The following is a 27,037-nucleotide window of genomic DNA, read 5'->3' as shown; positions in this document are numbered from 1 at the left end:
AAAAGACACCCTCCTGTCTGTCAGAAACACATGTAAAGAAATCAGCCAAACTGTTTGTTTCAGGTTCATAAAGCAGCCTGTCACGAGAAGCATTGAAATAGATGGTGAATGTTACCTGGGATAGACCAACCCACGTTAAACACTGCTTGACTGAACCTGTCTCCCAGTCCTCCAGCTTGTCAGGTTTATCTTCCACAGCAAAACACACACGGTGAAACCCAGCTGCCTCTGGCAGCAGCTGCTCGAGGAGACTCCAACTCCACTTCGGCTGAGGAGCAGATGAGGCCACCCAACAGATAGTGTCCACGAAGCAAATATGTTCTGAAGTAAACCAGCTAGTTAAAAGGACAAGTTACAGGAATTACACCTATTTTATTGTATTTCTCATTTTAGTGTAAGTAATTTCTTATTCCTTAATTTACAGCAGAGGCTAAAGCCTCCAGCTGATTTCTAGGCAGGATACCATTAAACTACGACCATGGGGAGCGTTAAGTAAAGTAGGCGAGGCTCCACAGAGACCTACACAGGAATTGTAGCAAGCCTGATTTGCTTTTTAGCTTCCTTTAAAAGTCGAGTTTTGGTAATTCTGAAAAATTGTATGTTAGAGCAGGAAAAGTAGGATTTGTTCTCTCTCCCTCCTTGGCCAACCATTGGGGTTTTGCCCCATTAACATGCCTGCAACAGCTCTAGAAAGTAAGCAAGAGTCATTCAGTAACGTGCACAGCCCGAGTAGATGAAGAAGCGATTTGTACTGTTTAATTACATAAGTAGTAAGTACTTTCTGTCACTGAAATCTGTACTCTGAACTACACAAGAGACTTCCGCCACCACAGATGTTTTTGAGTACAAAGAGGAACGGTAGTCTGCATCAGTTATGGTTTTAAAGGGGATGGTATTTCTAGACAAAGTCCGAGTAGGATCATCCTTTGAGAATAACACTACTTGAGAACTACAGTGAAATTCTCTGCGCGGCCTCTGGCACCACTGCAAACCCTTGTGAGTCCTTAAGGCTCCAAATGAAATTGGTGTCAGGACAGATTTAGTGCTGCAAGGCTGTGTCCAAGATGGTCCTTGCTTTGCATTAAATGTCTGTGTGCAAATAGCAACTGTTGTTTCCCCTCCATTGAGCATAAAAATCTACAGAGGCTTTATGTATTTGCTTACATAATAGCTGTATCTTTTCTATAGATGTTACTGTAGAAAACTCCAGTGCAGCCGTTATACAGCAGCGTGGCTGTGCACCTGCTGAGTACCTAATATGCCTGTGTAGGTAGTTGGGTTAAGCTATTTGCTTTGAGGCGAGAATGTGCCATTTTAAATTTATTGGAATATCTGCAGTATTTGAAGGGCAGTGTGGTGCAAGTATTGAGGTAAAGGTTAACACCAGTGTGTACCAGAACAGTGTTTCTCACAATGTCACCTTTACATGGAAAATAAATAGAGGTACAGGAACCATTTATGGCCCTGTGGCCATTCCCTTATAAAACTGTATTTTCGCTATTTTTAAAAAGGATATAACGTGCACTTTCATTTATTTTCCACTTATTTTTTTTTTATTCTGGAATAAAAATGAAAAGTTGTTTACAGTGTTGTGTATTTTGACAACTGCTCTTTACAAATTCTTTTTAAGTTATCCTAGAACCATTTTCTCAATATACAGAATTCAGCTTAATCAAAATAACTTCACAAACTATTTCACAGAAAGGAAGAGACAAGGGGAGATAGAGAGAAATAACCTAGGAAACAAGTATGCCAACATACAAAAATAGATTAGAACATTTGGAGATTGTAGGTATGAAAATGTAGTCTCAATAATGGAGAATTTGAGCTAGCAGATTATCTGAAGAGGTAGTGCTTACCGGGGAAGAGAGAGATAGATGCAGAGATCTATTTCTAACATCTTTAATTTCTAGGCAAATTTATAAGAGAGAGGGAGAAATAGTCTCCAAGTTTCTGCAGTGTGCTCAGCTGTGGGCGGAGGCAGTAAGCAGAGCAGGCAGAACGCCAACATTCTGTCTCGATTTCTCGCCCTCCCGTGCGCAGCAGCCTGGGCACTGCATGCTCAGAGCATCACCAGTCCCCAGGAAGGGCAAGCGGTGTGTGCATAGCTGTCCTCCTCCGGCTCATCAAACACAAGGACAGCTTCAAACTGCTGTTAGGTCTCTACAAGTCTCCACTCATGCAGCCTGCCTGATCCATAGTCTCTGTCCCCAAATAGCTTCTCCTATTTGAAACCCCCAGCTAGCTGTCACAAAGCCACAAGCAGAATAAATCAAGACTGCGAGGGTCAAGCGGGGATTCAAACCTCTCGAACAGAATTGGAAAACTGGAACCTACATGCAATCTGGATAGCATGGAAGTATGAAGTGAAAGGGCCTGTCACAAAGCATCCAAATGACTACTAAGAGTACAGCAAATACTGCAAGGAATTCAGAACATTCTAGATCCTCTATGGGTTGTGAGTTTGTGCCATTTTCAGAAAAGGGATTTAAATAAAAATGCTTCTACAGTGTCCAACCCTGAAACCGAAGCACACATACTGTCCCTTCAGATTGTGTTCTCCAGGAATGCAAAGGAGGCAGTGAAGCATGTAGGAGCCATTGGAGCAAAATATGGCTAAAGCATTTATGTGTTATTGCTATGAGAAGTTTTCTTAGAAATATAAGTTACTGTGGGTCTGCTGAGCAAGCTCTTCTTCCTAATCCACACCACCTGTGTAGATTCATGGATAATTTGGTTCTGACCTAGTTAAAAGTACAAAACAAATTTTTCGTATTTGCTTATTCAATATATCCTGACACCTACTTCCAGCAAAGCCGGCAAAACACTCTCTTGTGAGCTGCACTGTGCTCCTCCAGGAAGAACATTTGGTGATGTGCTCTACAGCTCACAGGCCAAATGCAGTAGATGGCTGCACTGCTATTCAAAGAGGAGATTTGACTTGGATTTTAAAAAAAGGTATATTATATTTAATTCAAAAGGATCAACAGCTACGGTGTGCCTGACTTGCCACTGCTCTGTAATGCCAAGGACAGAGGCACCAGAACTGCAAATAAGTCTGGTCTTTATACCTGTTCCTCAGAGTACAAGGATTTTTACATCCAATGCCACACCTGCTGAAGACAGACCTCAAAAAATGTGACTGCACAGCCTCATTCCTTTGTATCGGCCAACAGAGGTGAGCTGGAGTGCAGAAGTGTGCCCAAACCTTTCCAGGGTGGTTCTGAAGTCCTTAGGTGTGTGGCTCAGAAAAATGCAGATGGCAGCCTGTGCCTTCCTCACACTGGTACAATCCTGTTCTCCTTCTTGGACTCAAGGTCAGAGATAGGGTTTTCCTTTGCCATATTCATCAGTGCTTCTGCAAAGTTTCAGGTCTGTCATTCATTAGTCAACACCTACCGTATGTATCATACACATATATAAAGAGCCTCCAGAAAAACGTAGCATACTATCATATACTTGACAAAGCTGACATCATACGTTGTGCTGTGAATAATGAGATTCAAAATATCCTGTGCTGCTGAGGTACAGTGAAACCTGTTCATTAGCTTGCACTAGCACCTCCCGTCATTTTCTTTATCCTCCTTATATCATCACCAATGTGTACAAAGTGATTTTGTTCTACTTAAAGACCAATTTTGAGGAGGTGACTGATTTCTGCTGATCCTGGAGGTGGTTTCACAGGTTTCATTGTACTTGAAACTTCACAGCTTCCACTGAAGTATTTGATGCATGTATGTATCGGTTTAGCAGAGTACAAAAGTAGAATAATTTTCATTCTTGCCTCATATTGTTGACAGAATATGGTGTCCTCTACCAAAACTGTTTCTTTTTACTTGACAACTTATCAAAGACTCATTTTTCTAAAGCCCAACCACCAATCTTAATGAGTATTTTAAAAGTCATCAGGACTCCAATACTTGTAATAAATTGCTAAATTTCTGTTAGCAAAACTTATCTGCAAATTTCTTCCACAGAAATAAGAATTTTCAGTAGTTAAAGAAAAGGTATCATCTACATTATGCTCACTAGCATTGGTTAAAAGAAGAGAAAAGCTCACCTTGCATCTTTCAGTCAACCATTACCTGGAATTTACCATGTGAAATTACACCCAATGGCCCAATCTTAACTCTTGTGCTGGTCAAAGCTGTGAAAATTTCACTTCAGTGGAGTTATGCCAGTAGAGAAGTCATGAAAAGACTGGATTGGGCCCTAAGACAAGACTGATCCCTGCACACTGAGTTGGGACAGATTAAGGACTGAAGGGAGACTTCTGCAACACCTGCATCTTTTGTAGCATCAGAAAACCCACCCAAAAGACTGGCAGAACTTCCTCTAACTTGAAGGGGAGAAACATCATCAGGTACTATTACAGTAGAAAGTACATAGATTAAGAAGTGTGCATCTTCTCACTAACATACGGAAAGTAGACAAACTACTTTCTGCCAACAGACGTCCTCAGCTCTTGGACCCAGGAAGCTCTTTTATTCCATCATCATCATCCTCAGAGCAAAGCAAGCTTAGTGCGCTTGTTACGGGATGGATCCATGATGTTGTCTGTGTCACATGGCTAAAAAGAAACAAGAAATACTATTAGCAACCCAAAAGAGGTTTACCAATCTCAAAACAAGAAATACCAGATGGAGGCTGGAGTTGTAATGATAATTACAACACTTTCAAATACAGAATTCTCTTTTTTCTTGCTAACTATGAGATTTTACAAACAAAATGTGGAGTCTTCTGGGTGCTAGAACCTGGACTGAAGGTCTCATTTCCCAATACATTAGAGAGAATGCTTTTGTAAAAGACTCCTGACACAGACTGGTGACATTTCCTGTTAATAGAACTGTAGACAATTAACCCAGCAACAGTATACAGCCCAGACTAGCAAAGTCTTACAAAACTCCAACAAGCTAGCAAGGTATTAACATCGCCATCATACCAGTTAAAGGCTGGGGCAGAGTGGTCAAGAGGAAGTTGACCCTATGTGGAATCACATCCTAGAAATACGCTCAGTTTGTTAGACCATGAACTAATATTCTAGCATCATTAAGCCATTCCTCTTCTTGCAGAAAAAGCCTGATGAATAAATCCAAAAAAGGATGTTCTTTACATGTCCTCTAGACCAAATTCCGGACATGCTTCCACAGCCTTTAAACATCTAATAAAAGGGAGTCAGTACTACTTTTTAAGGCTTAAACCCTACATTTGACTTGCAGTCTAAGCTTTATAGTTTCTGGTAAGATCCTATATGAATGGAAAGAACCTCATCAAGGCTCAGTAAGGACAGATAAATGGAATACGCTTACTGTTAGGGGGTGAGAACACTGTACAGCTTATGATCGGTGGGATGCATGCTAGCCATACTGTGTGTGGGCAAGACACAGCCTCTTCTCCCTTCTGGAATAATGTGTTCTTGGTAAAGGAAATAGCTTCTTTTCACTTAAAAAAATCTTGCTAATAAATTCACAGTTTTTACAGTCAAGTCAGTGCAAAGATGAATTTTGTAATATAAGTTCATTACAAGAACTAGCTGAAAAATATTGTACATATAATATACACCATAAAAGACAGATAGCTCTTCCTACAACTTCTAACATAGAGTGTACCTAAAGCCCATGCCTATACTCACCTTTCAGGTGCACTGGTTTAATTAAATATGAAGTGCCATGATGGAACTACTCTAGATTTACCTTTTCGAGTGAAAACAGATTTTGTCTTTCTGTCTTCAGGAATGCTCTCTTGAATATCCCATTACAGAAACTGATATATTAAAGTAGAAATATGAGTCACTGTTCCATTACACTGAGTTATGGGTACGGGGATCACTTTTCCAGTCAACTATCATGCCATGACCTTGTATTCACACCTTTCATTTGAGTATACTGAGCTCAGAATAAGTTGGATATGATGAGGACAACAATACTGTTCACCAGGAGGTAAATATGATGCTAATGTAAATCACAGCTTGAGCTGCATTAATAAGATTAACCTCTCTCTGAACTGGTAATCTGTGAATTTAGCCACTACTTCAATTGAAGCAACGCCCGAGTAAGGACCAAGCAAGAAAAACAAAACATGGAAGATAAAGGCCATATCCTCAGTTCTTATCCTTAAAAAACAACAAACCCAAAAGCTCCAGTTATGTGTAAAAGCAATGCATAAGTGCTTTTTTGGTCAGAACAGCACTGGATGGACTCCATTCCTTCATTACAAAAATGTGCATCACACCTTACTGAAGCTGTAGAGATCAATTTCACAGAAGTTAAAACAGAAATATTACTGCACAAGGTGTAGCTACAGAAAACACAGCACAGCAGATACTGACCATGCTGAAGTACAGTAATAATTTCATTCTAAGAAAGTGAATGTACCATTTTTACTAGGAAAGAGAGCAACTTTCCAAAAGTTTCCAACGTTTACCTTTAGAAAGTCAGACGATAGCCAACATGAAGAGAGTCCTTATACAACATTTTATGAGAAATTTGTGAATAAAATTCCATTTTAAGAGGAAATGTGTCTAATCAAGAATATAATTCCCATTATTCCACAACACAGGGAAATAGATGTATTTGTATTTACATTATATTTATATTTGCAAATGTACTATGGAAAGTGTCTTTGCTGAATTTTTCTGCAGTGTTTTCTATACTGTTAGGAAATGCCACCAATTTTTTTTTTAATTAAAAAAATCAGTCATTATGGCTTAATATTGAAGATATCACTCTAAAGTAAAGTCCCAGCATGTGATTTCATTTATCTGCGTAACAACATAGAACTCCTTCCAATACATGCAGAATCATGGGAGCTGAATGAACTGGATTCTGTCCAATCCAGCTCTGCCAATGCAAGATTTATTGCCTGCAGTACTAGTTTAAGTGTTTATATTGCCTGCTTTTATCAAGCCATTTCTCAACAATCCATTACTGAATTTAAATAAGAACAAAATTATTTTTAAATTTTTTTTTTTTTCCCATTTGACTTCCCCATGTAGCATGCCTTGACCTGCTGCATACCTAAATCCTTAGCTCTGTTTGCTCATGAGCATGCAGTATCAGTCCTGTGAAATGGGAGAAACTGCACAGGAGTAGAAGAGTTATGTGGAAAAGCATTCACAGGTCTTTGATGTAACCAATTAAAAAATTCTTTGTTAAGTGTTTATTCTTCGGAAGATTTTCCTCCTACGTACTTTAGGACCAGGAGGCAAATGAAGCATGCCTATCTTTCTGTTAACCGCTGTAAGAACTTTTGTTCTTATACAAATAAATGCAAAAATTCTCCCAACCTTTAACAGTGCAGAACTGTGGCACTGAAATCAGGATTGTAATTTTCTATATTCAATGGCATAACATTGTTTAATCACTGGTAAGAAAGAACTAGTTTTCATCCATTTTCAAAATATATGGGGCCAAATTTTGCTCTAATGTCAATGTGCTGTAAATGCTTCCTATTTGAACTCAGTTCTTTGAAACTTGCACTAGACTTAATCCCATGGACGCTTCTAGTAGGACAGTTTGTTTTAAACCCTTTGCCAAAATCCTTACTAGGAAAAGAACTCTTATAAATAAACATTAAGTCCAGATACCATGTCTCACATTGTAGACAGCCTCACACAATATGCACAGATTATTTAGGTACAGAACAAATGTATAAACCCCTCTGCTATTTATTTTTAGCTCTCCAAAAGTGCTGTGGCTAAAGAGCTTTGACATAATCAGTCCGAACAGATAATCCCAGATTTACTGGTTTGCAGAACATTCTTGTATTAGAAATACATCCTCTCTGATTTGTGTGTTAGGGCCAGCAATAAAAGTGAGAGGGAATTCAAATGTACCTCTAGGTTTTGCTTAATTGATGAGACTGTTTTGAATATTAAAGGCATAACTGGAAAGCCAGCATGACAAATTCTAAATGTAAAACATCTTCCATTTGCAAATGTTCTTGTTCAAAAGATTAATTTCACATTTTCAGAGCAATTAACAATTTTTAAAGATTTTTAGTTTTTCAGACAAGTCATTGCTATCGGAGGGTAGCCAAATTTATTGTTAGAAAACAGAAGCATTTGATCTGGGAATATGTCAGTAGCTTATTCTGTCTTTTTAACATTAGTAAATTGCAGGACAAATTCTGGAGCTTGGAAAAGCAAAACATGAGAACACAGGGATTTTTTTGGCAAAGAAGTGGTAGCAAATTATTTAAAATACCATCATAATTACCCTCGTTATGGGTCTTACTTCTTTGCATGGAAAATGATTTCTTTTAAAATGAGAACTCAAGACAATCTTTTAAGAAAAGCATAATTCAAAGAAAAAAAACTAATGGAAAAAATGTCTGCACCTTCTTTAGATTTTGAGCATTATCAAGACATGCGTTTCACCTTAAATTGTGTTCTCCAACTAGGGCCAAACTCTGGAGCCTTACAGGGAATCATGAAGAGTCTTGCAGACAACACAACTGCTGTAGGTCACGGTGCAGGATGCTGAGCTCCAAAGCACAACTGGAAATGTTTGCAAAGCCACTGTCGCAGTGTGGTACTGCTGACAGCCCTAAGGCTGAGACATGGGAAACTGCGCGCTCTGAAGGCTTTAACCTTTAGTACCTTCGCTGTTGTTATTGAAATAATCATTAAAAAATGTAACAAATAGCACTGCTGGATGTAGATGCAATGTGTTGGAAGGGGATATGCTCTACACTACCCAGAAATACATTCCATATTGTGCTTTTGTATCCCAGTGGGAAGTTCTGAAGTTACTGCGAAAGGAGTGTGTGCCATCTGCTAGATGACTAGCTCTATGGGGGACACTGCGTTCCTTTGTTACACGCTAGTATGCAGCCCTCACACAGTGGTGGTTTGGAGGCTAATGAGGGCCAGAGCAACAGGAAAATAAAGAACAATGCCACTGAATGAAGATCCTGAAACTTAATCCTTCTTCTAGAGGTTGTATCATCTTCCTTGCTTGTTCTTGCACAGAATCTGTGTAGCTCTTTGCGGGACTACACACAGCTTTGCAAAATTTGGTTTAATTACTGCCTTTGTCTTTTGTTGTTGGGCCTTTCTGTTTCTGTTCCCCTTGTACTTGGAATAGCCTTTTGCTTTGCAAGGATCCTTTTTCTCTTTAAAATCCACTGTCCTAAATCTTGCACCTTTGAGAAGGTACCCAGCTCTTTCATCTCTATTTTACTCATACTTCTCAAACTTGCTAATACAAGTCTCTTGGGCCATGATCAGCGTTTCTTTTGCACCTTCTGAAACACTGCATAAGAAAATATACCATCAAAACAGATCCTGCACACAAATGGAGTAGTCCTAGTTTACACCAGGCCCCTTGAAGATCACGTCTTGGTAGGGTGAGACAGAATTACCGTTCCTCATGCCAGCAGGTGGCAATGGAGTATCTAAGGGAGTACCAGGGAGCTGCTACTCCTGAAGACGTTTAACAAGTTTTGATCATGGGATGATGATAATTGCAGACCTTTTAGTTATAGCCCAGCCCCCTCCCGTGATTGTGGAGTTTAGACAAATACTATACAGCAAGATTTGGTACATAGGATGGTCTAAATGCTGGAAGCGTGCTAACTCTGTTGCCCTCAAATCTCTACCTGGCAGTGTTTCTACATCTCTACCCGACAGTGTTTCTACATCACTTAGAGTATAATGTGTAGTTACTGGTGCCACACCTGACGCATTTTGCGAATGCATTCCTAATTTTATTTAGGATTGCATGAGTTTGGGGAGCAGAACTATTTCTCAGCTTTCAACAGCCAGTGCTTTTAACACTTTGCTGTTGTCCCTTATGAATTTAAACGTATTAATTTTTTGTTTCTTCGTCACCAATGTTTATCACGAAATAAGCTCTCAGAGCTAGCACACACTTGCAGACCTAGTCATGATACCCGTTATGTTTGGTATCTCCTTTGAAAATGCCAGTGGTTGGAAAGCAGATGTTAAACGCTGTAAGGGGATACCAAGTCAAGCAACTGAAAACTCTTGCTATTTTGAAAAGCAAATGCTGGGAGGATCTGCAAGGAATAACAGTCTTAACCATAACTAAAGGATTTTAATTATGTGGATAAGCAATTAGAACAAAATAAAACAACTGAGTGAAGTTGATGCAAGTATAATCAATCAATCCTTGAAAGCATCTGGGGAAGACAGTTTCCAGACATGGAACCTATAAGCAGTTTGGGAAGGGGTTTTGTATTGCTTTTATCAAAATCAGATTATCTGAAATTAAACATTCTTTTTTTTCTTTCCCCTTTTTGTTAAAATTGGCTTAAGACTGGACCTCTTTCAAGGCAACATTTCAAAAGGAACATACAGCATATAATAGTACCCCAGGAGATGCTCGGCAGGTCCTGGAAGATGGCAGTGCCCTTAACTTCTGTCAGCTGTAATACGTTGAGAGCACTTGTCACCTCATGGAACTGTGTCCTACGGTGACACAAATGTTTCTTGTATTTCCCTCAGGGATTGCAGATTTTTCTTGAGTATTAAATTAAAGATTGAGGGATATAAAGTGAAACTCCAGAAGAGAGTCTTGCTATTTATTCCTTGATTAAACTGATTAAACCCTTGTCTACTAAGACAAATCTATGAGCAATTTCAGACGGCAGTTATCACTAGGAAGAAGATGTATATAGCCAAATAGTGTGCTATATCATTAAAAATTGTCAACAATAAACAAATGGCCCAATATAAAATGAAAACAGTAATAACAGTAGGACCTGAGCCAAGGCTGAATAAGCCCAAAGGTTTGAGTGACAGGATATCCAAACTTATCACAGTTTTAAAGCACAACCCGCAATCTGTCTCAGCCCAGTATTAGCCAACTGCTATTACTCTAAAAGTGCTGGTTTAATATATGCAGTTACTCATAATCCTGCATCTGTAAGTGAATATCATAAAAATTCTGGTGCAGTTTATTTGCAAATGCATCAGAACATAAAGATCAGCGGTGTTAGTTTTGTGAAGAATTGCACGACCAGGTTGCTCATTTCACATCAGTCCTGTCTTATCATCATGGGACTGATACCTTGATAAAATAGATGTTGCAGATTTAGGCCAAGATCACATAAGTTTTTTTCTACAACAGCCTACAAGCATGCTCAAGGCTTATGTTTAAACTAAGTGTGTACTAAAATGAATTAAAGCCTAAGTGGTGCCTTCGGCTCATGCTTCAGATGAAACACATACTGAAAAAACCTTGCTGTGCATTTTTCTGCTTCTGATTGCTCTCCCAAAACCCAGGGAGCTCTCAGGAGAACTGATGGTGTAGAGCGGTGCACATGGCTTATTCCACAAGTGCCAAATCCTGTCCTAACAAAGGAAAATTTAATAGGAGTCTGAACTTTCACATTTCCAGTCCTACTCACAGAAGTAACTAGATAGGTGAGAATTAGACCTTTGATCACATCAGCGTAAGAGTAAAATTACCCAGGAGAGGTAACAAAAATCAGCACACTGATTTCAGTGGGATTTATAAGTCTAGAGAAAAAAAATAATTTCAGCTTCATGTGTTTTCTCAGAGAAGAAATTTTAACAGCTGCCTTACATGACAGGCCAGAACCTGGACAGAGCATGCAGCATCTGTGGAAGCTGAAAGAATGTTTCTCCATTTTGGTTCTTGATATTAAGAAACAAACAACCTCTCAGGAAAAAAATTGCCCAACCAAAAGCAGCTTAAGGTCTTAACATTCTTGTATTACAAGCTCATGGCATCATAAAATCCGATGCCAACTTTCCTAGTTTTACATCTGAGGTTATTTTCATTATAGTCATGCAAAATTATTTCAGTGAAAAATCAGAGAAACTGACTTCCCTACACCCCAAATATCTGGCAATAAATCATTTCTAAACCTTAGAAATTATTTTGAATTTTAATCTTATCTCAGCTGTAAGTCTTAATGAATTTTTAGTTAGCAAAATGTCTTACACTAAATCCTTGCTGTGTCTTTTAATAAGAAGTCTTTCTTCATTGAACAGTGACTGTGGACAAAGAACAACAAGGGGGCACAAGTTTCGAAGAGGACTGTTACTTCTGGATATATTTATTCCTAGTGACCAGCTTGTGACACAGCAAAGAGTCATGTACCTCAGATGGCTGGCATTAACACTTGGTGAAAATAAAAGTTCTCTGAGATGTCTCAAGTTGCTTATCCAGAAATCAAAATGTCAGGATTACCCAAATTCATAAAGCTACATCTGAAAGAGTTTGAACTGATGTTGAGCTGATGGATGCAGAGAGCTTTGGATTGTTATACATTAAAAAGCAGTAATAACAGTTAGCACTTGGTTAGTGCTAAGCCAGTTTTATTTAAATATTTGCAACTTCTCGTGACTATGTAACTATTTTCCTCTGTTTTCAGATAGGAGGACTTGAGGATGACAGGTAAAATGAAACATTTTCAAAAGCAACCTCTATTTTTGAGTGACATGTAAAATAGGAAAGGTCCAACTTTAAGAGATGCAAAGTAATTGCATTTTTCTTTGAACTCAGTGAAAACAAAGAGTGCTCCATGCCTCAGAATATCCATTCCTACTCACAAAACATCAAGGTTATTAAGATGGGAACACCTACAATAATGATTTTGATAACTGATAATTTTGGTGCAATTAACTTGCCTACCACTATACAGGGAGTTGGGAGCAGGGCTGGTCCTGGGTTCAATCTGGGGGGATTTCAGTTGCATGTCAGTACGGCAGATCATGGTTTTTCTTAGTTTGCTGCTCTGAACTCGCTGAAACAAACATACAGGACTTTACTTCCAGATCATCTCTGCTATGATTTGAACTTGATTTCTTCTAGGAAGGGCCACTCCAACCACTACTTAGATAACCTGCAGGTAACTAGTATATTGTAATATACTAGTATATACTGGAATGGAACAGCAGAGGCAAAGCTGAACACACCTCAGTATGTTGGGGTTTGGGTCCTTTCTTCAGTAGATGTATGTAGAGTACACTTATCAAAGGACCAGCTTTGTTCTTTCAATTTAGCAGGCAGTCAGTAAAATCAGCTGTTATTTATTTTCCTTTTATGATGATACCTTTAGCTTTAGTGCTACAAAACATCAATGTTTATACTACAGAAGTTCTTCATCTATCACACATGCTTTGCTATTCTTAGTTCAGTCATAAAATCATAAACAGTTCCTGTGAATGCCCAGCTTTCAGTAAAATTAATGATGGCTCCTTCCCAAGCAACACCAAACAAAATAGAATATTATAAAATATGTAAGTACGATGTGTTGGCTTTCAAAGTGGAAGCCTGATTTGTTAGGTATGATTTCAAAAGCTACCAGAACACGTCATGTGGTTTTTATTAATGTCTATTTTACAAGTATTGACTTTAGGCTCCTACTTAACATGAACTAAATTCTATTCTCAGTTATTCTGGCATACTATCAGAGCACCTTCATTGCCTACTTTGTCACACTGAAGCACACAATGCTTCCATGTGAAACTTCAGATTTTTAGATAAACTGCAGAAAGACAACCCTAAATCAAATATTACTGTTTACCCTTTGGTATAAGATAGAAAATATCGCAGGCCCTAACACATCTAAGGGAAAAGATCCCAAAATATTAAAATATTTGGGAAGCTTTACTTGTATTTCAGGAGAATTTAAGATAAATGTTCTTGAGGAAAATAACAGTTAAGGTGGAATAGTTGGAACCTAGTCCTATGAAAAAGCTAGAAAAACAGTGTTTACAGGGGCAAAATTCACAGCTGGTCCTTACAAACTGTACACATATGCAAGGAGTGGGTGAGAGTGGGAGGGAGAATAGCAAGGCCCTACCTAATTTTAGGTGCCAGTCTTATGATACAGAGCTGCCATATGTTAAAGGTGAACATAGTGGGAGGATGGAAGAGATTAACTATAATGGGTTTTCTGGGAAAAAATTAGTGTCCCAGCTATACTTTTTTATACTGTTCCTGTGTGATTCTAAACCACCAGTGTATATTCATTAATTAATTAGCATATATGATACTTCACTGGGAGAGCAAAGTTATGCATACTCTTTCACCTATTTAAAAATCAAACCCAGAAGTTACTAATTCACAAAATCCATTCAATGATAGAATACAATGTCTTTCTGTTTGCACTGCTGCAGTGCTGTGACTTCCATGAGGACTTCAACGCCAGAGCATACAACAAAAGTGAAATTTTGTTCTAATAGTGCTTACAACATTTAGTAAACTCATTCAGTGTTACACCTGAACTAAGCCTGGGCCAAAACAGCCACATGACTAGCTTTAAAAGTGAACAAGATGAATCTCCTCTCATAAAACTTTTCCCATCCTAATGCCTCCCAGCTGACTGGTAAGTGCATACATACACATCTGGAAGTAGGTGATACTTTATGAGGGCTCATTAGCCCCTTTGCGTTTCTGGGATTTACAAATAAAATGTCTATTTGGGACAGGAATTTCTATTAGAAAATTAGTAATTTAATCTCTCACAAGAGAACAGCCTTAATCATCTAATAAGTAAAATTTATTAATATTCAACTTTTTTACCTTATTATGCGGGGTCTCTTCAGTACACTGGTCCTCCAAGTTCAAGATAGACAATGGAAAAATTGGAGAGGATCTAGTGAAGGGTCACCAAGATGATTACAGGGTTGAAGAACTTGGCACATGAAGAAATGTTGAAGGAATTGGGTTTGTTCAGCCTAGAGAAGAGAAAGCTTGGGGGGTGGGGTGTGGGTGTCTAATCAAAGTCTTCCAATACCTAAACAGTAATTATAAAGAAGATGGAGGCACTCTTCTCACAAAGCTTTTTGGCAACAGACAGGAAGCAATGGGCACAAGTTGCTTCAGGGGAAATGCCATCTAGATTAAGAAAATATTCTTCACTGTAAGAACAGCTAAACATTGGAATAGAGTGCCCAGAGAGGTGGTGGAATCTCCCTCACTATTCAAGGCTTGGTTTGACAGGGTTCTGGACAACTTATTCTTCAACAGAAGGTTAAATGAGATGACCTCTAGACATCCCTTCCAATTTAGACTTTTCTATGATTTTGGAATTGCAATGGACTGCTGAAAAACCCATCAGGCTACATTCAATTGTCACTTGGAGCAAGTGAGGTCAGAATCTCAACTCTTCTTAACAAAATTGGCTGATATAAACAGTGACAGAAATACCAAACATATATTGGTGAGGAAACAGACACTGGTAATGTGTTGCTATTACACATTAATTGATGGGGCATGAATCTGATGCTATGTATGAGTGACTGATTGTACTGCTACATCCAAAATAAAATAGTGCTTGCCCTCTCTCTTACTTTAAAGTACACCAGGTTATCTCAAAACACATCTGGTGCCAAATTCAACCTTTACTCTCCAGCAGGAAGAAAGCACAGTTATATTAGCAATGAAGCTGTTCCCTACCTTTTAGTCTACTGGTGTAATGTTTGTCCTTTCGATAAGTGTTAATTTATATTATATTAGTAAGACACTCGACTTGCTTTTTTTCCGATGCACACTGAGATGTAACTCAGAGAGACTTACATTACTGTCTGCTGTTTCATGGTAAACATGTACACATGACCTTAATGCCTAGCACAGGATCATGTGCGTTTATGACACAGAAGCAGTATAAAAGGTAGTTTTCTCACTCTTGCCATTACTTTGTGACTGATCTTAGCAACCTGGTTGAAAGTATTTTACTGAGGGACTGAAATGATTTCCTGAATAAAAGAGATCATTTTTTTGATCTCATTTCAAAATTGTCTTAAGGTGAGGATTCATGGACAAGATACAGCTTTCCCTGGTAGGCAGGTAGAGCTGTTCAGCCCTTTAGGCATATAGCCATGTAAATGTTTTATTCATGTCAGTTATTCACATAAGTGGGTTTCACTTTAGTGTGTAACACAAGCCAGCTGGTTTGCTTCTTTTAAACTCTGATTTCTCATGTACTTCATATTGCTACACCCCCTTCAGAGATATTTATGGAAATTTCACAGCAAGCTGTTTCAAGCTTATGTGCTATTAAGATTCCATTCTGGGGTGTTTACTGCATTAGATTTATAACATATAGATTTATGGACTCAGCTACTTGATGGCCCAATAAAGCACGTTGGAACTGAAGGCAACTACTAATTAAAATAATATTTGATTGTCCTTAGCATATTGTAAACTGTTACGGATTTAAACAGAGCCATTGCTGCTTCTATATAGCCTCACAGCCTAACTGCATGATAAGAAAACTGACAATTCACATATAAGATCAGTTTAATTGTGGCTACACTTCAGGAATTATAACACGTTTTTCTATCTGTGTGTATACATGGAAGTAGGGTAGCATTGAAATACTCTTAAGCGCCTCACGGCTTTGGCTGTTCTAAACAGCAAAGAATGAAAAGATTGAAATTCACAGTCAAAGAGAACAAGAAGGTTACAGTATTAGTACCAGCGCTGTAAAGTATCAACTATTCTGCTAATCTCCATTTAAACAATTAGATTAAATCCTACTGAAAAGGATCAGCTGATAAGATGCACCTCAAGCTAAGTTCCTTCTAGAAAATGATATTTTCAGTGTTGGGTAGAATTGTAATTTCTACCATTCAATGTTAGAAACAAGGGACTTACACAACCCCTGCTCCTTGCTCTGAATAGTTAACTGTCAGACTGACTTCATACACATTACAAAGTGTAGTAAGAGGTATGAATTTTCAAGCATGGCTTATGCTCTGCAAAGGCATTTGGAAACAGTGATGAAAGCAAAATAAGGAAATAGTTAATATTAATTACCATGATGTCTTATTGCAATGCTCAGTAAATTCCATTCTAATAAACTGCATTAAGAGCTATTAACACCACTTCAGTGTGGTGGCTCCATTCAAACGAATAGAAGGTTTTAGACAGTGGCCATGAAGGGTGATTTCATACCCTTCTCTGCAATTAAAATGGATAGATTTTCCTTGCCTGCACATAAAGACTGACACACAGACCTTTATCAGACAGATTACAGAAGGCAACAACGATGGAAAACCTGGGGCACTATCCCATGTCATGCTAGGAGCACACTAAGAAGGAGGAAGAACATGCATGAGCCATTAACAATCAAGGATCAGATATGCAAAAATTCCTGAAAAAAACTTTTTCATGTGAATTACTCAATTCAAATCTGTAGTTTCAGCAAGTGGGGATAACATATAAAACATCTGATGCTTTCTCCAAATTAGGCTTCCACCACCTAGACTAGCTGAGATTCTACGGTTGCTAATATGCATCTTATTGTCACATCTGCAATAGCTCAACATCCAAGTGCAGAACTTAAAAGAAATTTCTTGCACATATTCAGCAAATCTAGCTTTCTGCTGAGTCATCAAGAGAAGTACTTGTATGAGAAGCACAGTAACAAAACCACAGAAAAAAAAGGGGGGGGGGGAATTTTTCAAGAATGTGATATTTCTTCTGTTCTGCTGCTAAACTTTATTTGCCATTATTGCTAGATAATACTATATTCAAGCTCAGTTTCCACTTATGCAATTATAAACCTAGAATATTTTAAGTATTTTACCCAGAACAGAATTCAGCATTCACCTTAACTTTCCAACTGTTCTAAAATGGCTCCCTGTATCAACAGATGGAGACCAAGGGACCAGTGCTCTGTTTTAGTAGTTGCTCTTATATTTATTTCCATTGCTATGAAATTGGCTTTTAATTCACTTTCATTTCCTAAGTTATTTTCTACATATTTTTTTTGTATAAATCCCATGAAGTAACCTACATCAGTCTGAAAATAAAAGCTGCCCTTTGATTAGAGCTGGAATGCAGTATCATATACGGTGTGTTTGGAAACCTCGGCAGAAAAAAAACCCCATGTCTGCTTTAATACATCTAGCTCGAGGCACCACGGGGTGAGTCAAGGACAAGAGAGCAGTATGTTTGAAAAAAAAAAAAAAAAAAGAAAAAAAAAGTCCCTGCTTTTCTTGGCTAGCTAATATATAAACTTTGATGTTATTTACATGGCTTTTATAAGAGTCTGAGATAAAAGTAATTTTATCTCACTGCAAAGATTTATTTGCTGCCCTTCCTGTCTTTTAGGAGACTGTGAAAGTCCACCTGCAAAATAGTGTCCTCCTGGCACCTATAAGAATTAAATAATATACAAATTTCAGAAGCTAGAATAACTAGCTATTAATTAAACAATGATTCGTGATATATATGGAATGGAGATGAATTCTATTTTTCACCAGTTGTTTCAATCTTTTAGGGGAATAATAAAAAAAACCTATTATATGAATTAATTTTCACTATATTCTGGAAAAAACCAACAGCATACTGTCCAATTCACGTCCTGAAGCTTCTGGGACAAACAACATGAGCTACTTCTTTTTCATGCATTTTTTCTCCGGGATCAGAGAATACAATTGAAAAAAAATCTTTCCGATAGTATACAACAAATTCCTATAGCTTTTATCAAGTAAGTCTTTGTAAAAAAGCTTTCAATTCTCTACCTGCAAGACATTAGCAGGATATAAACCATACTTTGGATTTGGTTAAAAAAAAAATACCTTTTTTTTTTTTCATCTTTTTTAAATAATGGATTTGCACTGCATTTTTTCTTCTAGTTTTTCAGAAAAATTATCACTAAGGAAATCTTACAGTTAAGGAAAGCCAAAAAGTAAATAACAAGGGCCCAAGCTTAGTGCTTTGTTGGTTTTTTTTTCTCCCCAGATGATTACATCTTCAAATGATTACTGCTTATAAAGCTTTTGCAGAGGTTTTCTTTATGCTTTAGACACCGTGTTATTGTAACATCTTATCAATGTCACCTTTCCTCTAGTCTCTGGAGAGTTTTGAAAAATTAATTTGTTTGCAGTATCTTCTAAAAAAATCACAGGTTACTCCTCATACAGACATATTTTTCCATATTTTTTTTGTGGGGGTGCATAGCAACTGCTCACTCTTGCAATGTCTATCCTGAACACCGGTCAGTGAAATTCGCTATTAAATAAGCCAGCTATGAAGAGTATGGCTTTATCTTTGGCAACCCCTTGAAAATGTAGAAAGCAAATCCTATGGAAACCCTACATATAATTTTCATGGTGTAAAAATCAAGAACAAAAAGTAGTATATATGCAGAATATAAGAGAAGGCTTTTGCACCTGGTGCAGCTTCAGTGGCATTATCAATGGAATAAAAGTTGCTTAAGCTGCAGCCGTGATGTCAATATTCTGTGATACTCAAGCTAGTAAGTCTCCATTTAGCATCTTAAGTGTAAAGTCTAGAGTATAATGACTTTTCTTCTAAATGAATGATATGGCAGTTGGAAATCTCTTGATCATTTTGTAAATGTAGCTAAATGCATTCAGTCCTGTTCCTTCACCCTCTTGCAGCAACAGAACAACTTATTTCAACACAAGGGAGCAGGATATGACATAAAAAAAAAAAAACATCAGTAACTTTACATTTAGGTGAAACCAGAGCATGACCTAAAAATCTAAAAGAATTCTATGAATTCTACCACTTCCCCAAAATATAAGGGCATTTTTTTCAAATAGATATTTATACCTGTAAACTACTTGGGGATGAGATTTTTTTTTCATATCTCCTGGGTCCATCATAGGGTCAAACATGTAACTTCAACATTGTAGACTGGGGTTTTCAGACATCTGAAGGACTGAGAGACACAGTTCTGACTGAATTTCAGTTGGGTTTGTGACTAAGCCCTCTAGGACCCTCTGGACAGTGAATTCACAAAAACCAGAAATGAACCAAGTGATGTTGGTAATAAAGATGTACATAAAACATATGACAGCTTTTATATTTTATTCATTTTTCCATTAATTCTAGGTTTAAAAATGTGTTTAGTTTGATGCGATTTTATTTCAACTCTGACCCATTTTCCCCAAGAACTACTCACTTGATAAAGTATTTGATTCCATCTGCTGTATGAGCTTCTTCCCATCCATAAGGCAGACCTAAGATGAAATAAAGACATAAGATGTCTCTCAAAGCTTAGGTGACACTAAGAACATACAGTTTTGAAATGGTGTAAGTTAGAATGCTGTAATTTCAAACCATATCATAAAAAGATTATAAATTAATTCTTGCTCTTTTTGTAATAGATAATAATATAAACAACACAATTTAATAAATATTTGCTGTGCTACAAAGCTATAAACCATTTGATGATACTTTTATTACTCGCATTTCTTTTGTAGATGCTGACAGTCTAGTCAAATTAGAGTGTAGCAGTTAACTCTTTTTGAACATTTTATTGTAATTTACACCTATATGAAGTGACCAAAAACCCCCTATGTTTGTGGTCTGCTGAGGTCTGTTTTACTCTGTTTTTACAGCTGTTACATACAGATGCTAATAACTATGAGGTAGAAGTCTGGGCAGAATGAAATCCTCTGCTGTTTGGTTTATCAACAACTTCTGTGTTTATACATAGTTCTTTGAGAATTTAGACACAAACTCCAAGACACTTAGAGAGAGATTCAGAGAAAATATGTACAGATACTTGTATGTGTACTTATCTATGTCTACATATCCAATGGTTAATTTACTAAATGCATTGCTTAATTTTGTGATTTACACTAATGTTTCTGTGACTTAAAGTATTTAATACTTCAACATTTAGCACAAATTAAAATAAATAATTCTGAAAGGGTGCCATTTTTACATGCACTAAGAAACTGTGCTCTCTTTTCCCCTTTGTAATTATCAGCCATGTTCATCTTAAAAACTCAATCTTCAACTTTGTTCTTAGTTTGAAAGTCCCATCCATGATGAGTAATACTTTTAGTAGGGTACTACACTATATCACTTTAAAAATTAAATTTTAATAGGAAAACTTTACCTTTTTTATTAGTATTTTTTCAAAACAATGTTTGTAGAGTTTGAAAAGTGCTGGAGAAAGCAGCATCAGTCACTGTGCAAAAATGTTCCTGATGTATGCTTTTGTGATACTGTACTGTAATATATATATATAAAAATAAAGGCAAGTGCAAGGTCCTCCCTTTTTTGGAGACTAGAAATATACATAAAATTAAAATTGCATGAAAAATTGTTCTGCAAGTGCTTTAGCTTGAAAGTCATCTCGAAACGTTAGTGTCTTAGGAGTTAAAGCATTTTTGTTCAAGTCACAGTGTATCTCAAAGACCAGCTCATTAGAACCATCTGTGAGCCTGCTTTAGATTTAAAACTTTTATTTGGAAAATCTGCTGGACTGCACGCACCATATGACCTTTGAAAGCTGCTTCATACCACGGCATGCCCTAAGTCCACACATGTATTTGTTTTTAGAATTTCTGTCTTAAAAGGCTCATTTTCTTTTCTTCCATCATCACACCTTTGTCTCTAGTGTGGTCCTTACTTCTTAAAAATCTGGAAGGGGATAACTTCAGTTCTCAAAGATGAACAGAGTTCATTACAGCTACTGAATCACGACTTGGCACAGTGAAGCAAGTACAAAACATCTGAGAAGTAATTATACCTGCAGGCACAAAGTGAAGAGCAACAAGTCTACCAAAACTCCAGAATTCAGGAACGTGAGAACTGGTAATTGTAGAACAGCACCATTACTGTTTAGTACAGCTCGAAAAGCAAAAAGCACCCTGGATTAATTGTTTTCCTTTCACTTTTACCCTGTATTAGTCACTTATCTCAGGCTGCTTCCATTTTCAATTTAGCATTGATCAATACAATCTGTTCCTCAAAACATGCCACCTACTACCTTTGAGAGAGAATAATCCACAGCTACTTCCCTTTAAATACAAGGTAGTTGCTGCATAACGGTTTTCAGGCTCTGACTCCTATGAAGGAAGGAAGAAAAGGATGTTTTAAGTTATAAATATGCTAGACATGATCACTAGTTCTTCCTTCCTCTCCCATAAAAGATGGGACCTTTATTCAACATGGATATTTTCTAATGATTTAAATGGCAATAGAATTCATCCTTCAATTGCTTCCATCTGCCCTGGCCTTTCCTCATTCCTGCATGCAACATGCATATCCAAAATAAACGACAATGGATTTGCTCAATTATGAATAAAACCCTCAGCATCTGCTCTGTGCTCACATGGATCCCCTACATCACCTGTTTCATTCATCAGTGATAATTACACTTTTTTCACTAGTAATTTGACTAAAATAATTTATTTTTCCTTCTGAATGAAGAACAGCACATAGGTAGCAATAATAACTGATGCTCTGTATTCTTTTCTTAACCACGAAAAACTACGCTTTTCAAAAACACCGAATACATTTGTCACCTATAAATGAGCCTCCAGAGATATCTGCACAGCTTTATTTGCCTGTTTGACTTTATATGCATTGGATTATATATCCTGTCCACTCTTTATATCCTTCAAAGTTCCACCTACATCTTTAGGTTTTTTAATGCCTTTATTTTCCACATTTTTACTCTTTCTCCACTAGCTTTTCACTGCTGTTCCCTTTACTCCTTTCCTTCACTGTTAGATTTGTACTTACATTTCCTGGTATTTCCCATGGTAGCCAGGAGGCTCTCATGTTTTGCATCGTATTTCCCTAGACATTATCTTCACTTCCTTCAAGCTCACTTTCTCCATGAATCATTCATAAGTTGATCTACTTCCTAGCGCTCTATTTTTTCACACCCTCCAGGGTCAGATCTGTTGCCTGTCCTAGGACTTGCTTTAAAAGACTGCTAAGCTCTCACCTGAGTAAGTGGGAGGTAAAGGAGCTCAGTCAGAAATATAGTCTGAAAGATACAGGATTTAGCTTATATAAACTCCGTCAGTCTTGGCTTTCCTACATATTTATCATTTCTTCTGTGAATTGCTACAGTCTTTGATGAAACTTCATAAATAATGTATCTTGGCTGCAGCTGTCTGCATATATAATCTTAAAAAAATTACAGATTTACAATATTCAAAAATAATTTCTTTTCAGCAGAAAATACAGGGCTTCTTGCTATTCAAACATTTGTGATTATTTATCTTTTGCAAGGTAAAGAAAAGGTAAAACTGCAAAAGTAATTACGCATGCAAAAGAAATGGATACAGTCCAAAGCAGCCTTTGCCCAAACAGAAGAAATAGTCTCCTGAGAGAGTGTATGTTAGCCAAAATAAATTATAACCTGTGTCCCTGGTGACTGCTTGCCTCCTCAGCTGCAAGATGCCTGCTGTGATAACAACTATTGTAAAGCTAACCTTATATAAAGCAGAAAGGAAATGAAACCCTAGGGCAAAAAAAATTTTCCTGATACTTGATAAGAGTGTGGATCTCATCGATCTTTATCACGTCCTTGGGTTAACAGGACAAAGAAAATGCACCAGCATTGATACTTGGTTGGTTGCAGTAACTAGAAAAATAAGTATCAGCCCAAATTATAAACTTGTATGAAGTGACAGATGTTGAAGATTTTGCCTATTGTTTCCAAGACAGAATGCACATACTGTCCCTCAATAAAAGCTGCACGTAGCACGATCAAAGTATGTCCCTAAAGGAAGAGGGAGGAAAATACAGATATTGGGGAAAAGCCTCATTTCACTGGGCAGTTATCAAACCTAGAAACTGTGCAATAATGTAGGTTTTTGTTTAATAAGTTAAAAAATATCAAAGCACAAGACATGTTGAGATTAGCAGATGAAACTAATAAAAGCAGATACCATGGCATGAATATTCAGTTGACTCAAAACTGACAGTTACTTCCCTAACATCTAAATACTGCAGTCCAAAAATGTTTTATTTTTCTTATTTTCTGACAAAATTACTCAATGGAAATGAGAGACTTAGAGACTATAGTAGGAATTGTCACACAAACATTACTGATGAGTTTGAAAAGACTGCTTAGGGATAGCTGCCTACCAGAGGTGGTAATCTCGCTCTCAAAACTCTTTTGCAAAGCATAAACTCTTTCCAGTGGTGTTCACAGCTCTGTCATCCACCATAAAAAGGATGTCTGGCTACAATTCCTTTCCTGTTAGGGCTAAACAATCTCATGCCTGTATCATTAAACCACCTTGTCTGGAATGAATATGAAGTATCAAGCTTAAGGGATATCCATCTGGAATTCAAAAGCCACATCATACAAGTATTCAGTTTCCCAATGAACACATTCTTTGACCAACCACAGAAATAAGGATGTCTTTTTTACATATCCTTTCACCTAGCTTGACTTTTCCAGTTATACATTTTTTTTAAGAGAGCATGAGCTAGCTCAGAACTACCCTTTATTTACCTCCTTGTCATTTATTTACATTTAATATTAGATTCTCAAAAATGATGAAGTTTTTTAAGAAACAGGAATTACCTGCTAAAAGTATTTCTGATATTCAAGATTTGCTAAAGGACATTATAAACAGTTTTCTCCATCACTTGCTAAATGAGGTTTTGAATTCTGATCTCTTCAATATTCACCAATTCAGCTCTTATCAGCACTTAAACCTTCCTCATGTGGCCTCAATAATAACGCAACATTCGTTAGTTAAGATCCCCAATGCCTTTGGCTCTTCTCTTTGAGCTATCTAGGCAATGCAAAGAGGATGGAAAGCTGAAGATCTGCCTTGCTTGTTCAAAGCTACCTGGTTGTGGACTCCTGAGTGCTACTGGAATATGGGAATATCCCAGATATGAGACTGGTATCATGATGTGAGACTGGCAGAGGAACTCCTCTGCGAGTTTTGTAATTTGACACAGCTAAAGCAAAAATTTGTGGAGAAACATCCAGCCTCATTTGTCAAGTGTGTTCAAGGGGGAGCAGGCATAAAATGACCCTTTATTTTTTGAGGCTGTCAATAATACATACAGTATTTTACTGCTTATTTGTGAATTAACTATAAAAACTCAGGTTCAGAAAAACAGCTTTCAGAAGTGAGTATGCGCTTCTGGCATTTGCTTGTGTGCCGCTTTATTCTTTAGAACATTTCAAGTGCTCTTCCCACAAACAAATGCGTTTCATTTTGTGAATAATACTCTGCTAAGGGGACATTCCATTCCTTTCTTTCACATATCAAATTCCATTTTAACGAAATTGTTCTTTTTCTTTTGTTGTTGGTGATTTAATAAAACAAAGATGGAGTAAGTAGTTTTCAAGTGCAGACATCTGGGAAATACTAGCAACTGAAATTTATGCTAATTTAGAGTATGGTTGCCAGACTGGCTTGTCTCCCTTCAGTCTTGTTTCTAGAAACCATGCTTCAGGAAAAATATTTTTCTTCCTTTGGATATTCAGGGCATGGTGCAAGATGACTTTGTGTTTTCCCATTTCCTATTAATCATAAGATATTGACCCATCTGTGTTGGCAAACTCATTAATCTCTTATTAAAACAATTACATCATATCAAGTTACAATTTAGAATGAGAGTTATAAAATCATTTGCTTCTCATGCCAAAGGATCATATGATCAACTTCAAGATCCTTATGGTTATTTTGAAATTACAAAATGTTATAAATGTTTTCCTTCTATTCTAATACTTGTCTGTGAATAACTTGGTACAGTTAATTAGAAACAGTATGGATACAACAGAAGTTGTAACATATGAACAATGATCAGTCAACTGACTAATTTAAGGAAATAAGAATGACCTCCAATCAGTACATGTGATCAGATATTACTGTAGACATATTGCTCTCCTACCTAACAAATAAGGAAATCCGAATTTAGAACAAACTCTGCCCAGCAAGCGCACTTAATTTCTTCAGAAATGAGTGAGAGTTACAGTCACCCCAACAATGAGGTTGCTGCTACATGTCTTCAAGACTGATAAAGAATTATCTTCCTGAAACATTACTTAAAAAATGTACCTTTTCAGAAACTGAATGTTGGAAATACAACGAAAAACCAAAACTACATATTTTTCAAATAAAGACTGATATGCTCCTTTCAAATAGTTTTAGGTACTGTAGGACCCAAGCAATTTAGACTGTTATTAAAATGAGAGACAAACAGTCCAGCTGATGCTCATTTTTATCCACGCAGGTTAGTAGTGAAAGTACAGCATAAGCACAACACACTTAACAAGGGCAATAAAATACTCTCTTCTGCTTAGTTGATGGCAATCGAACATGTACAACCAATTATACAGAAATGGCAGAAGCCACCGGAGCTTGCAGTACACACTTCACAATAACATTACTATAAAACATTCTGACTTTTAAAGGGAACGGAAAGAGTACAGCAAATTAAGTACAGAGCTGTCTGCTTCACCAAATAGAAGCTGTTCTAAGTACACTGGAGAAGATACAGACCTTTGTGAGAACAGGGAAGGTAAATAAGCCACCAGCAACTGCCAAAAAAACACATCAACTTTTGGATAAATCCTGCTTTTAGCCCAAAGGTAAACCAGAAGATTCATGCCATTACCTACAGTCACAGGCCGGAGTCTGACTACACCAACTACTGATGTGAAACTGGGAACACCTTTAAGCATACAAAAAGCCGAAGAAAAACTGCATTCCTTGAAATGCTGACATGAAAGGAATTCAAGGTACTACAATCACTATTATTTTTTGTAATGTAATCATCTTTCAGAAAAAAAGGAGTTATTTAACAACTTACATTGAAAAACATAAGCTGGTTATTTCAATATGTTTATAATACAATCAATATGTATCACATTTGGCTTACAACGCCTTTTCACATACCACACATTTGCTAGTCAGAAGTTGAACAATCTAATTTGAGGAGGCCGAGATACCATTAAGCAGTATGTCCTTCAACATTATAGCTATTTTAGTCATGAATGTAATATGTTTGTCTAGTCATCAGGTCAGGAAAGCGTAAGCCCTCAAAGGTAGGGGACAATGAACACAAAGAAGAGTTTAAGACTAGCTCATTCGTACCAAACATTGAATTTTGCATAATCTACTGGCTCATATTATTTGCTTTTAAAAATGCATTTAACATACTGATTATCTGACACTTATTTTTCTATTTTTCACCTACACTGCTTCTTACTAAGATGCTACTGGCTGTCCAGCAAAAATACATGACAATGCAGTGACCAATCCCCCGCAGTTGTTTTGTTTATTGTGGTTGAGAATCCGTGGATCAGGTGGAGGCAACACAGAAAATCAGAAAAC

The 27,037-nt window shown here is 37.2% G+C and overlaps 1 protein-coding gene across 2 annotated transcripts in view; it reads right to left on the bottom strand.

Annotated features, from left to right (window-relative positions):
• Positions 1–1,550: 1,550 nt before the first annotated feature.
• STXBP4 (syntaxin binding protein 4) overlaps positions 1,551–27,037 on the bottom strand; it is a 74,162-nt gene continuing 48,675 nt past the window's right edge. For both annotated transcript variants that reach the window (XM_068413204.1, XM_068413205.1), the window contains exons 22-23: positions 19,882–19,939; positions 1,551–4,570 (exon numbers count right to left, since the gene is read on the bottom strand). In XM_068413204.1, coding sequence (XP_068269305.1) covers positions 4,459–4,570; positions 19,882–19,939 — 170 coding nt within the window. In that variant the 3' untranslated portion in view covers positions 1,551–4,458. The remainder of the gene's footprint in view (positions 4,571–19,881; positions 19,940–27,037) is intronic.

Source organism: Nyctibius grandis, chromosome 15, assembly GCF_013368605.1.
Source record: "Nyctibius grandis isolate bNycGra1 chromosome 15, bNycGra1.pri, whole genome shotgun sequence".
NCBI lineage: Eukaryota > Metazoa > Chordata > Aves > Nyctibiiformes > Nyctibiidae > Nyctibius > Nyctibius grandis.
The sequence above is the reverse complement of the archived record's forward strand: the minus strand, read 5'-3'. Positions and strand labels throughout refer to the sequence as shown.